General features: G+C 44.3%; 1 protein-coding gene across 2 annotated transcripts in view; it reads right to left on the reverse strand.

Annotated features, from left to right (window-relative positions):
- The window catches only part of SLC14A1 (solute carrier family 14 member 1), a 59,661-nt gene that overhangs the window by 14,741 nt on the left and 31,048 nt on the right, over positions 1–13,872 (reverse strand). The window contains exons 1-4 of one of the 2 annotated variants that reach the window (XM_015121856.3): positions 8,115–8,396; positions 5,690–5,846; positions 4,930–5,119; positions 1,738–1,866 (exon numbers count right to left, since the gene is read on the reverse strand). In XM_015121856.3, coding sequence (XP_014977342.1) covers positions 1,738–1,866; positions 4,930–5,119; positions 5,690–5,846; positions 8,115–8,261 — 623 coding nt within the window. In that variant the 5' untranslated portion in view covers positions 8,262–8,396. Of the gene's footprint in view, positions 1–1,737; positions 1,867–4,929; positions 5,120–5,689; positions 5,847–8,114; positions 8,397–13,872 lie in introns of those variants that run through there. The other variant, XM_077975541.1, reaches the window with a different exon arrangement.

Below are 13,872 nucleotides of genomic sequence, written 5' to 3' on the forward strand. Positions count from 1 at the left end.
AATCAAAGAGCCATCACTTAAAGACCAGAACTCCCATTTTCCTGGATTGTGGAAGGGAGCGTGGTGAGCACTTGCAGGCGAGGCCTCCTTCCCATGAACCTGTTCTTCAGAGCAGGTCCCAAATTACCTCCTGAAGAGGTTGGCTCTACAGGTAGGTCCTCTACACACCTGTGGGTGCAGCAAGGGTGGGTGGCCCTTCTGCAGACATTGCCCACAACAGGCTGTGCTTCTTATTTATGTGCATATTAGTATTGTATATTTAACTGCAATATAGAAAGAAGGAAATCTCTATTTCCAGGAAAAGGATTTAAGACATTGTCAACATAAAAACTAGTTTGAAGGGAATTCAGTAAACAAAAATTTTCTAAGGGAGACCTGGGGGGCAGGTGGGTAAGAATTCACGTAGGCACAGTGGTTCTCCCAGCATCATCTGGGAATGCATTAGAAATGCAAATTATCAGGCTCCACCTCAGGCAGACTGCATCAAAAACCCTGGGACCTGGGAGCAGGTGCCTGTGTTGTAACAAGCCCTGCAGGTGATTCTCATAGCGCTCAAGTTTGAGAGGCAATGATGGAGGAAGTGGGTCTCAACTTTGGCTATACTTTAGAGCCACCTGGGAAGCTTTAGCACTCTCAATGCCCAGGTGCTACTGCAGACCAATGACAGTAGAGTCTTGGGAGGGAGGAGTCAGGTGTATGGGGGCCACGTGCATCAGTGTGTGTCTACCAAAAAGACACCTGCATTTTTATGTCCATTGCAGCACTGTTTTCCGCTCCCCACGGAAGTGTCAATGTGCAGCCAGGGTTGAGAACCTCTGGTTGAGAGATATTGGTGGATATGTAGCCAGATCAGACAAAAGGCCAAATAACTGGTTGTAAGGAAATATACATCTTTTAAAATGGTTGTTTCTGTTTCCAATAGACAGAATCTACTGGAATCCAATTTTAAATTTACAGTTTTAACTGTTTATCCTCCTCCTGCTCCTCTTCCTTCTCTTCCTCCTCCTCCTGCTATTCCTCCTCCCCCTGCTCCTCCTCCCCTCCCCCCTGCCCCTCCTCCCCTCCCCCTCCCCCTGCCCCTGCTCCCCTCCCCCTCCCCCTGCCCCTCCTCCCCTCCCCCTCCCCCTGCCCCTCCTCCCCTCCCCCTCCCCCTGCCCCTCCTCCCCTCCACCCTGCCCCTCCTCCCCTCCACCCTGCCCCTCCTCCCCTCTCCTCCCCCTCCACTTCCTCCCCTGCCCCTCCTCCCTTCCCCCCTCCCCCACCCCTCCTGCCAAGGCCCCCCTCCCCCTTCCCCCTCCCCCTTCCCTTCCTCCCCCCTCCCCTGCCCCATCCGCCTTCCCCTCCTCCCCCTCCCGCTCTCCCTCCTGCTCCTCCTCCTCCTCCTCCTCCTCTTTCTTTTTACTTAGCCCAAGCAAGGAGGTTCTAGGAACTGGAGTGCAGTGATATAATCATAGCTCACTGTAGCACCTAACTCCTGGGTTCAAGTGATCCTTCCCCCTCAGCCTTCTGAATAGTTTGGATGACAAGCAAGAACCACTGCACCTGGCTAACCATTTTTAAGTGTGCAGCTCAGTGACATTAAGGACAATCACATTGTTGTGCAACCATCACCACTATCCATTCAAAGAATATTGTTCATCTTGCAAAACTGAAACTCTATGCCCATATAACAACTCCCATTCCTTCCTCCTGCCATGTTTTTTTAAAAAGGCATTTTGAAAACCAATGGTAACTTACCAAGTCATGGACATAGCACATACAGGGAGTAACAGCCACCAGAAATAGTCTCCCTTGTCCGAAAAGACAGCCATGAGTATTCCCACCAGGGTGGCATTGTAGCCATAGAGCCCAGATGCTGTTAATGACCTGCGGGGCAAGAGACACAGCATGGACATTTCCTGGGTGGGCTTTGGTTGCACTTGCACATAAATAACACTAGTAACTTCCAGATCATATTCATATTAAAACATGAAATTATATTTGGAAATGTATCTCAAAGTCTATGTAAGCATCGTACAAAAACTAATAAAGACATTAAGTGAAATATACATAGATAAAAATATAAATGTGCATTTAGATCAGCAGTCCCCAACCTTATTGGCCCCAGGGACAGGTTTCATGGAAGACAATTTTCCATGAAAAGGGAATGGGGGATGATTTCAGAATGAAACTGTTCCACCTCAGATTATCAGGCATTAGATTCTCATAAGGAGTGAGCAACCTAGATCCCTCGCATGCGCAGTTCATAATGGGGTTCACACTCCTATGAGAATCTAATGCTGCTGCTGATCTGACAGTGGGCGGAGCTCAGGTGGTAATGCTCCTCGCCCACCGCTCACCTGCTGTGCGGCCCAGTTCCCACAGACAGGCCACAGACTGGTACCTGTCTCCAGTGCAGGGGTTGGGGACCCCTGATAGAGAACGACTCCCTCTACAGGTGTCACAGTTAAAGACAGGTCTACAGCGGCTGAGAGGAAAGGGGAGTTTAGCAAGGCAATCTGCTCTATTTTAGCCTTTCCTTTGGAAAGTTATTCTTTTAAATCAAGAGCCTCTGACTTGAATAGCACTTTTAGCATATGAAACTGTTGCCTAAGTTTGATTTCTTGGTGAGAGAGATTCCTGAAATGTAAATTCACTTTCTAGTGTCTTTGATCTTATCAACATTAATCTTCCAGCTTAGTATACATTTTTGTGTTCTGATACTTCTATTTTGTTGTCTCCAAACATACATTTCAAAGTTATTGCAAAGAAGGATTGCTTTTCTCTTACTTGGAGAAGTACCCCATTTAATTATGTGCTTGTTGAGCACCCAATTCTTTCTGAGGTTACTTTTTGCTTAGTATTCAATCTCATTTCTTCCCCATCTTCTCCTTCTTTAGATTGAAGGGGTACATGTGCAGGTTTGTTACATAGATATATTGCATGATGCTGACTGAGGTTTGGGCTTCTATTGAATCTGTCACTCAAATAGTGAACAAAGTACCCGATAGGTAGCTTTTCAACCCTTGTTTCCCTTCCTCTCCTCTGTTGGAGTCCCAGTTGTCTACTATTTCTGTGTCCATGTTTACCCAATGTTTAGCTCCTAATTAGAAGTGAAAACGTGCAGTATTTGATTTTCTGTTACTACCTTAATTCACTTAGGATATTGGCCTCCAGGTGCATCCACGTTGCTGATTTCAATCGTTTTTATGGCTATGTAGTAGTTCATGGTGTATATGTACTACATATTCTTTATATAATCCACTGTTGATGGGTACCTACATTGATTGACCTGACACGCCAGGACTCCCACAACTCAGAGTTGGCAGTGTCTGGCACCATGAAAGGCACAGGATCCACTTCCCAAGGGCCTGTCACTCAAGGGTGATGTCTATAGGGGGACAGGGGAGTAAAGATGGTGAAGCGAGTGGGTGAGGCCTAATGCTGGGCTCGAACAGGAGGTGCTACAGCCAATGAGCCACACCGCAGGGGCTGGTAAAAGATAGCATGACAGCTGCTTCTTGACTTGTTTCTAACTGGGCCAGGAGGCACCATTGCAACAGGCAAGAGGATGTCACGTACATTAATCGGATGAACATTAGAGGTGGGATTCCCTATTCAAAAGTTCTTTGTCTCCCTTAAATAATCCTTGAGGGCAAATGGGAGGTGATGCAATTTGCAATGGTGCAAGCCAGAAACTGGGACTACACATGACAATGGAGAACTATGCAGACTTGTCCTCTCAACAACTGACTTGGAGATGTTAATGCTTGAGTTTGATCAGTGGAAAATTAATGGCCACATCTACAAGTTGTGGAGTGCCATAGTTAAAGCCACAGGAAGACATATATTTACTTAAAACAGAAGATTGCCATTTTAATGCAGTCTTTTCAGACCAAGGAAAGTAAAACATCTGAAACTAACACATATGACTTGTCTTCTAAATGATATCTGATAAAATATGAGTTGATCATATTTCATTGGAGCAAAATAATAAAGGAATATTCAATATAGCACAATTCTAGACTCTATCCCCAAACTGAGAAGACTTTCTTGGCATGCATTGGAATAGAGTTTAACCTAGGCTATAAAATCCTCTTCTACGGGGAGCAAATCAGACTCTTTGAAATTGATGGAAAAGTGGAGCATTTGCTAACTCTCTCCCCATGGACCTCTTTAGGCAATTTGCAGCGAGTGTTACAAGAGCTTAGTTGTGTAATGACCACACTTGGGAGTATGCATTGATCCCAGACACCTAGAATACTGGTTCCCTCCCTGAAGGAACTGGCCAGTGGGGAGCTGTCTACTACCCTGGTGAGAGTCAGCTCATCACTTCTTCAATGACAGATCAATTAATAAAGTGCATGCTATTTCTAATCTAATGAATATATCGGAACACCCACTAAGGCTTCTTAAGTCAGAATCCACTTAATTGGAATTTATGGTAAGTCTTTCCTCCAGGAGCTGAGGGTGACCTTTGGTAATTCTTTTCTCCAGGAGCTGAGCTGACCTTTGCACTGTCTATGAAGAATGAGTTTGCTAAACTCATCATGGCAGCAAGATATAAAGGGTGTTATTAAGCCACTAAAACTTTTCCTGAATTCATATGCACTTTTTTCCCAAGTAGAATGCTGATGACAAATAATTTTGTCAATCATTAAAGAAGATCCCTTCAGAACCTCTCCAGGGAATTACTTACAGCTTAGTCCTGGTTAGGATATAATGCCACAAGAATCTGGCATCATTTAGACCAGCCACTTATTCAGATATCAAGAGCAAGAGACTGGAACTGATTCCCTGACCTCTGACTAAAAACAAATATAAAGAGTTCTGTGGACTAAAGGTTGTTTCTTCTGGGAAGGATGTGATTTTATCACTGTTGCCCATAGTAACTTGTCAGCCCCCTGTGTCTTAGAAGGGAGCTGAGAAGGCTTGAAAGGGTACACCTACCTGTCCTGGCTGAGCAAGAGGGCCGTCAGAGTGGAGACCACTGTTCCCAGCCAGCCAGTGAGAGCCCACCAGGGGTTCTGAAAAAGAAGTCCCACCAGAATCAGGATTCCACTGATGGGGTTGTTGACGAACACCACTTGGGATATGCCCCGGAGAATCCAGTCAATGAACTGGAGCACCGCAGGTTTGTCTGGAAGGGATGAGGTAAAGCAGAGCTAAGGAAGCAGCCAAGTGAGACTCCTCAACCACAGGCCCACCCTGAGCAAAATCGGCAAAACCTCCTGGAAGTGAAACATTTTTGATATTTCTTTAATATTTCTTTCTGAACCCATTGTCGCTTTAGTGGCACCCAGATTCCTGAAAGCATCTGTCTACAGTATGCTCAACCCACACTGCCCCTCCTAGAATCTAAGCTCCTGAAAACATCTAATGCGCTTATTTATCATGCTTATAGGCACAAACTCTGAAGCCAAAGGAATGAATTACCAATAGTAAAATTTAAGTTTTAAGTACTGAAACTACAAGATGAAGCCAGGTGTCTTCTCATAGGAACTGGGCCCTGGCTACTGTCTCCATAAGAAAAAAAAATGGTGGAGAGGTTTGCAGGTTAAAAGATAAAAAGTAAAAAAAAAAATATGGTGAGTAAAGAGATTTATAAAAAGTTGGAGAACATGACTAAAGATATAAGTAGAAGTACCAGGAAACCATTTCCCCCAAAGCTACTTCTCCTGCCTCTCCAAAAAGATGAAAGGATAAATACCTTTAAGCCAGTTGGCAAGTTCTTTCATATCGCCGGTGACGTAGCCAAGAGCTTTGGGGAAGCACCTTCTCCCTTTACATGGTGAAACCTGGTTTTCACCCATGTCCACTCTAACCATAGTGGGGCTGTCCTCCATGGCCGTCTCTTCCTCTGGCTCCTTAAGGGAAGGACAGAGCTTATAAGTATCCCTAAGGCAGAGCCCTCCGGATCAGCCAGCCTTGGGCCTGGTTACAGTAGAAGATCTGGACCACTGTGTTCCATAGAACTAAGAGAGCACCGTTTTCCTCCTGAAACACCACCACAGAGCTTATTACCCAAACTCAAATCCCACTGTACCTTTGCCATCAGTGTCTCTAATGCTACCATGGAAAGGTTCTGTTCTTTAATTTCGTAAGGTTCAGTGTCTGGTCCAACAAACATTTACTGAGCACGTATTTCCTGCACTTAAGGAGCTCAGTCTAGTTGAGAAGACTGAAAAACAGTTAATGTCAACAGAATGAGTCAAATCATGTAGAAAGAGCTAAAATTAAGTGCGTTAACTCCATGCTGTCATTTAAGGAGTAAGAAATCGGGTTATGGAATGGCCTGCTCACCAATGCGGGCTGAGCAGCTACTTGCCAAGACAGGTAGCCTTTTTAAATTTTCATTTTACAAAATTTTGTTTTTAAAATATTGAAAGGGAAGAATGTTTAAAAATTGTGTGAGTTGACATGGCCTCCCCACCCTCTGGAAGTCTAAGATTGCTTGAATTTGTCCTTATGTCATGTGACTGTCTCAGATACTCTTTACTTTTGGAATTTGTTATTTAAATGTGTAAAACCAGGCAAGAAGGATATTTCACCAAGATAGAGGAACTGGGAAAGATGGAATTGGACAAAGCTGTTGAAAACCAAAGAGTTGTAATCTAAGGATTGTATGATAGAAAAATGTACAGGGCAAAATTATAGGAAACATGTCTCTGGAACATATGAACACTATAACCATGACTGTGTTCACTATGGGACCATTCACTTGTCATGATAAGTATCTGCAAGAAAGCACCAATATCACCAGAATTTGGTACCTTGAAGACAAAAATGATTTCATTGTGCTGATAGTAGATGCAAAAGAATACCAGTGGCATAATCCCAGAGGCAGGCTGAGGGAGGAAGCCAATGGCAAAACCACCTTGAGTGTGCAAGAACAGTCAACAGCACAGCCAGGTCAATTGGGAAGCAGAGAAACGCCAAAATCATCAGACCCTGGAAGGCATAATTGTGAAATGTTGAAGCCACAGCCACATAAGACATGACCAAAGAAACACTGCATGCCTCTGCTGCAGTGACCCATTTTCAAAGCCATACCAACTTATGGGAGGCATCAGGCTTCAGCTCAGGCAAGGACAAGCAGCCCAAAGACATAACTGCCTTGAGTTTCTGGAACTGAATCTATAAAACCCTAAGGTGGCAGCATCAAATGAAAACACTCAAGCAGCATTTTCCATCAACTCCCAAAGCAGGAACATGGGCTATTTCAGAATAAACAAATTCATGTTCTCAAAATTCTCAGCATATATTTGTTCTAGAGGGCTTGAAATAGCCCATCACCTCAGATTTTGGAGATACAGATTTGAAACCTGATAATATAACTGGCCAGACGTGATTGAGAACCTGAATGGCCTGAGTCTCCTGTTGAGCCACCCAGAGTTAAGTAAAGATTAAACTAGTTTTCTCCAAATCAACAGCCCAACATATAGGAGACTTATTGCCATTTGTGAATCTAATTTCAACATAATTGGGATGGGTTGTAGGGCTAGGATGTTCTGCAGAGAGGGGTCTTCTCATGACCTGAGCAGACAGTTGCTGCTATTTTGGAGTCCCCAGGAACCATTTATTCTGAACTGCTTAACCCTTCTGGAGCCCCTAGGAGCCCTGACTACTCGCTCTAGAAGTCAGGAATGAGAACCACTTAGGAGAAATCCATCACTTACAGTTGTAGTTTGCCCTAGAATTTTGCCATGCTAGAATATTTGCATTTCTTAGGGAACTTTAAGAGTCCACACATCCTAACTGGGAAGACAAGGCAAGGCTATGGAGCCAGGACTTTCTGCTGATATTCAAACATCTTAGCCCCAGTGAAGTAGGCCATTAATTTCAACTAAGAAGGGACAATAAATAAAAGGCACTCTAATAAAATAGACGCAGGGTAAATGTAAAACTCCAGGTGACTTCTCCCCCAGCTTTTCCTTGGCTGTCAAAACTTGGCTCAATTGTCCAGTCTCTAAACCAAGGTGAGCACTGTCGGACTTTTTGGACCAAGATCCCTGTGCCTTTGACTCAGCTCACAGCCAACCCCCACTTCCCAGGATCTGCCCAGAAAAGATACACCTGAGTTTGGAGCAGGCTCCCAGGTCCCCCGAGCCAGAGGCTGCACGAAGGAAGCATACCTGTTCCTGCGACCCATCTGCCAGGGCCAAGTTTAGCCGGGTGATGCCTCTGCGCGCTGCTTCACCAGCTCTAGTTCCAAAAGGGTCCTTCCAAACGGGACCATGACAGGCGTCACCAGCGCCGCCAATCAAAGACCGTCCATTCATCCTTACTTTTTCTCAATACATGACAAAGGGCAAAAATATGTGAATCAGTATGACATGTGCCCTAGCTCTAATGACCACGCAAAAGGCAAGCTGAGCAGGGCTGGAGCGTGCCCAGTGGGTTCCTGGTGAGGGAAGATGTGACCCCACACGGGAGACCTCTAACAGAGGGGGAGGACTTTGCCTTCACCAAAGTGCTCTCAGTGGGCGGAGCACAACCAGCTGTCTATGGAAATTAAATGTTCATTTACTTTGCTTAAAAAAACAAAATGGGAAGTCATCCTACACAGGGACCAATGACCAGATTTCGTTCTGCTGCGTGTCTCTGCTGTTGGATCTGAAGCCGCCTCTTCCAGAGGGGGAGGAGGGGGTTCACATTCTGATATGTTTGGGGGCAGATTGTGAGGGCTGCATCTTGAGGACCAACACCAAAGCAACAGGTTGCCCCACAGCAGGTTCCCCTGGCCTTGTTTATGAAATGTGAGAAGGATACATGATGTGGGCTCTGTTTTCTATAGTAAGATAATAGCCACGCTTTGTATGCATTCACAAGCCTGCTTTAAGAGACTCTTAAATGGTGTTTTTGTTTGTTTGTTTGTTTTCTGTGCTACCACATCCAATTTATTTTATTTTATTTTTATTTTTCCTTTTTGCAGAGACAAAGTCTCATTGTATTGTCCAGGCTGGTTTTGAATTCCTGGCCTGAAGCGATCCTCCCACCTCAGCCTCCCAAAGCACTAGGATTATAGGCATAAGTCATCATGCCAGGCCAGGAACTCTTAAATTTTGAACATCACTTTGTTAATAATAAACAGTTTTTAGTTGAATTCCACAAGTGTGGCAGCTTTTGGTAAATTTTCTTTTTCCTTTTTAAAACTTCCATTGCATCCAAGAATATCACTCCTTTTCCAGAAGTTCTGAAACAGTTGTGTGTGTGGTATTTCTCTTTTTCTCCCCCTGTTGTTTATTCTATTTTTACTTTTTTCTACTGGCTTGGCCTGAAACCTGAAAACCTACCCTTTACCAGAGTGACTTGGAAAAATCCAGTGTTGGGAAATACTTCTGACATGTCTCAGGTAAAAACTGTGTGTGTGCATTCATGTGTGTGTATTTACCTGTGTATGTGCATGCATGTGTGTGTATTTACCTGTGTATGTGCATGCATGTGTGTGTATTTACCTGTGTATGTGCATGCATGTGTGTGTATTTACCTGTGTATGTGCATGCATGTGTGTGTATTTACCTGTGTATGTGCATATGCATGTGTGTGTATTTACCTGTGGTGAACTAGCTGGCTAGTTCTGTACCACACTGATGTGCCTGCGTGTTGCATTATGAATATTTTTATTTGATAAAGAACAAATGGTTAAGAAACCCAGTGGTAGGGATCTCATGTTATATAAAGCTAAAAACAAAGAAGAAAGAGTGAAGAATGAAAAAAGAGACAAGCAGGGGTTGTCACATTCTCTCAGTGTGGACGCCTTCCCCTTCTGCCCCTGCCTGGCGCCCACCTTTCCCCTACCACCAATATCACACACCTTGGAGAACCCCTTCCTTGAGCTCAACATCAATATTTTCCTAGAACCAAGAGATAGGGAGATTTGAGAGCTAGGTAGGATTTTAGAGACCACATAGTTCAAGCCTTCATTTTATATAAGAGAAAACCGAGGTTCAGAGTGGGCACCATCCAAATTCACTCAGCATGTGGCAGGCAGAGTGGGTCTTACGGAATAGGTCAGCTCTGGTTCTCAATTTTTCAGTCGAGCCAGGCACATTAATGCCACCCAAGGTTCTGTTCAAGTCGACAAACAAGTGAAGCAGCAGTTTCGGTGTGCTGGAGTAGGCAGTGGGGGCTAGGACTCAGCGATGCGGTGGGCACAGACTGTCTTCACGGTCACTTTGAACTAATCTTCAGGTGGGGGTTGAACAACCACAAAGAAAGAGCTCTGCGATCCCCACTTTCACTCTATGCTCTTGTCAGAAGCAGTTACTCTCTGACAAATGTCTCCCTGTGCCTCAAAGCTGACACATCTACAGCAAGACTTGTGTGTGCTGAAGTTAACATCCCAAGAATATCCCGGAAGCTGCACCTGAAGAGCTTTCCAGCAGAAGTGAAAAAGCGCTTTTCATATCCCAGGTCACGAGTAAAATTAAGCAGTGCTTAGCATTTTTAATACAAGGCAATATCAAGATTTCAATTCAACTAATATCCTCTATTTTATTACACAAAATGAAATACATTCTATTGCCAGCATGTACTAGAAGTTTGTGCAATTGGAGAGACCTGAAGTCTTCAATTTTCCACGCTTCAGCTATTACTTTTAAAAATAATATGAAGTGTTGGATATGGATATAGAAGAAAGCATTTAAACACTCATGCTCTAGCATAATAAAGAGACTTTCAGCATTGACACTTATTTGGTACTTACTATAATCTTTATTTTATGTAGTTTTTGATTTTAAGTAGCAGGAGATGCCCAGTTTTCTTTAAAGCTGTAATTGGAGACAAAATGCTGTCAGATATTCCTGTATCCTGGTTAAAACTCTTCCCTCCTCAGAAAACGCTACTCCCAGAAGTCTTGATTGCAGACACCAGAGAGTGCAGCTGCAAGGAAGCTGCCAAATTCGTGGCTTCAGTTGTGACTGACTCGTTCTCCCGATGGGTGCACAAGAACATTCCCCTCAGCATGACAGCACATGCAGAGGAGTACATAAATCCATCACTGGAAAGGGCCATTCCCAGTGGCCCACTTTTTTCTTTTGAGTCACGTAGACACTTGTCTCAAACTTATTTCAAGAACACAGCCTGAATTATGATTTCAAGAACACAGCCTGAAACTCCTAATGGTGTTGATTCACTCAGACTCATTGAGCGCACTGGGTGGATACCTCCCTGCAAACCTGCTTCCACATCAACTCAGGTGCTGCATGCACCTTGCTTCAGAAATCACGAATAAAGGCCTGCCTTTGAGCTTCCAGGAGGAAGCTGTGGCTTTGGTAAATTGCTTTCTAGTCTACCAGAACTCTGATTTTGCTGCTTCTCATCAATTCTGGTGAGATAAAACATTCTCTTCTGAAGAAAAAGAGAAAAAGAGCAAGACTTAGAACTGCGAAGACAAGCCCCAAATGATGACTAGTTGGAAATGAATAGAAATGAGGATGGGTACTTACACCACTCTAGCAGGCTTCCCGGCAGCAGAAGGCAGTGGCTGATAAAGATTTGCCTGGCTCCACGACAAGGGAGAGTGCTTCTCAGGAGATGGTGCTGAAGGGAGGCACCTAACAGTTATATACCCAGAGCCCCGCTCTGCTCTGTGTGTTTGTGGGCTCGGATTTCTCCTCCCACTTCAGGCATCAATGCCAAAGCAACACTAAGGAACTGGTCCCCTGGCTTCAGTAACTGATGTCTCTCTCTCTCTCTGTTCTTGACATGGTGCCAACTGCTTTGCCACGGTTTCCACAGCATTCCAGGGTCTTTGACCAGCAATAATCCTACAAAAATACATCTTTTTCTTCTCCTGTTTCCTCTGGCCCCTACTCATATTTTTGGAAATATTTACAACTGGAAAGGATCAACACAGTGTCAAACTAAAAACCATGGGGCAGGTTGCTGCTGTGTGGACTCGGAAGCTAAGCGACTGCTCCTGGGGTGAAATTTTCTTAGACTTGACACAACTTCCACACAGATGTAAGACTCCAGCAAGGGCCTGAGGGGCTGTTGGGAGGGTGGGGAAGACAAGGTACGTGCAAGTTGTTTTCTGAAAGTCAGCTGCCCTTTTTCCCAGTGAGGAGAAAACAAAAATGTGTTTCCCTGGAATATCCTTCTTCCCAGGTGAGAATTCTCGGACATACTCTGCTGCCTTTTTAAAAGTCGGGAAGCAAACATTCCATAGCAGGGAAATTTAAAACTGAATTAAAATATCTCCTCCTTACCCCTTCTTTTTAAATTTCAATTTTGTGGCTTGTTCTGTTATGGCAAAAATCTAACTCATATGTACTTTTATGAGCACAGAATTTAAAATGTATGTATATATGTATGATCCCACAACCAGTCATGCAGATGTCATAGGTCTTCTTTCGTCTGGGTCTCCCGCCTGCTTGGATGTGCAGATAATACTTATCAGCCTTTGGCAAGGTGGCCCGTGGCTGGGAGCTCTCTGGCTCCACCCACTGGACACCCGCCAGACCGCAGGGTTCTTGTCTGCTTGGGACATCCTTCCTCCCAAGTGCCTCCTGAGCAGCTCAGGCAGAGTGTGTATAGGTCTAGGTTTATAATAAGAGTTTTGAGGTTCAGGCAAGTCTCCTTCCAACTTTTTTTCCTTGGTAAAATAAGGAGAAAATAAGCTGCTAGGGTTTCCCTGAAGGAGGAAAATGAATCACCAGGAGACAGTGTGAGTGGCCTGCTTTGGGAATGAAAGGAATCATACTAGTGTCTCCATGACTTCCTTATGCGAATGGGCCACTGTCCCTGATAGAAATAATCGTGATAATGATAGTAATGAGAATAATAACTGCCACAAATGGTTGAGCATTCGCAAAAATCCTATATTATACTATTGTCCCCATTTTGTAGATGAGCAAACTGAGGCTCAGAGTTTAAATAACTTGCTCAAAGTCTGACTCAAATTTTATACTTTTTTTTTTTTTCAAATTTTGTACTTTTAACCACTCTAGTGCTGTCCAATATTTCCAGCTTCTGCCTGTATGTTTGCTTTTCATTAATGCCTTCACTCAACTTGGCCATGATGCATATTTATGAACCTCGTCCTGAAGCTGCCTCCACATGACACCTATGCAGCCTTCTGCCTCAGTGGCCCTGGTCAGGGCTGAGGGTGTGTAGTGAGTCTCAGGTCTTCTTGGAAAAACCACCTCCTTCTGTACCCACCCTCCCTCCCTGGCCTTTTTCCTGGTCCCTGTAAAGCCACACCTTAAGCGGGGGTCACAAAATATAGCCTTGCCATATTGTATGCACAAGGCAGCGCAAGTCACATGGAATTCCAAGTCAGATAAACCTGAGTTTGAATACTGGCTTTTCTCTGTCAAGCTGTATGACCTCAGGCATGTTACTCACTGTTTGTGAGCCTCAGATTCCTCAGTGTAAAGTGGGGTAACTTTACTTCCTTTATAATGTTGTGATGAGGGATGACATCTTTAACGCACCATGCTGAACATGTAGAGGTGCCACCATTCTGATGTCTGCCCCTCTCAGTCAGCACTGGTTACCTTGCGGATTTCCAAATGGAACCTTCCTCCTGGCTTGAATAAGGGGACACGCTGCTCTCTGCTTTGATATTAGAAGGAGTGCAGTTATGAGTACAGAGGAAACCATTCACTTCATTCAAGAACTGTGAACTAGGTAACTTTCTGATGCAAGACATGCATATCTGTGTTCTCGGTGCTTTTAAGCAGCCTAATTTTTCATACAATGACCTTTTCCCTGTTCTTTCTATAGCAGCTCCTTTATTATTTCCAGAGAGTCGTTTGCTGAGTGTTCATGCCCTAACATTGTCTTTCCTTTGCATCTCCTCTTTGGGTGCCCCTCTCTGTTCCCATACCACGTGAATGCACCTTCCATCTCTCTGCCTGGAACAATCACAAATGAACATACATAAAG

This window comes from Macaca mulatta, chromosome 18 (genome assembly GCF_049350105.2).
Source record: "Macaca mulatta isolate MMU2019108-1 chromosome 18, T2T-MMU8v2.0, whole genome shotgun sequence".
Classification (NCBI taxonomy): domain Eukaryota; kingdom Metazoa; phylum Chordata; class Mammalia; order Primates; family Cercopithecidae; genus Macaca; species Macaca mulatta.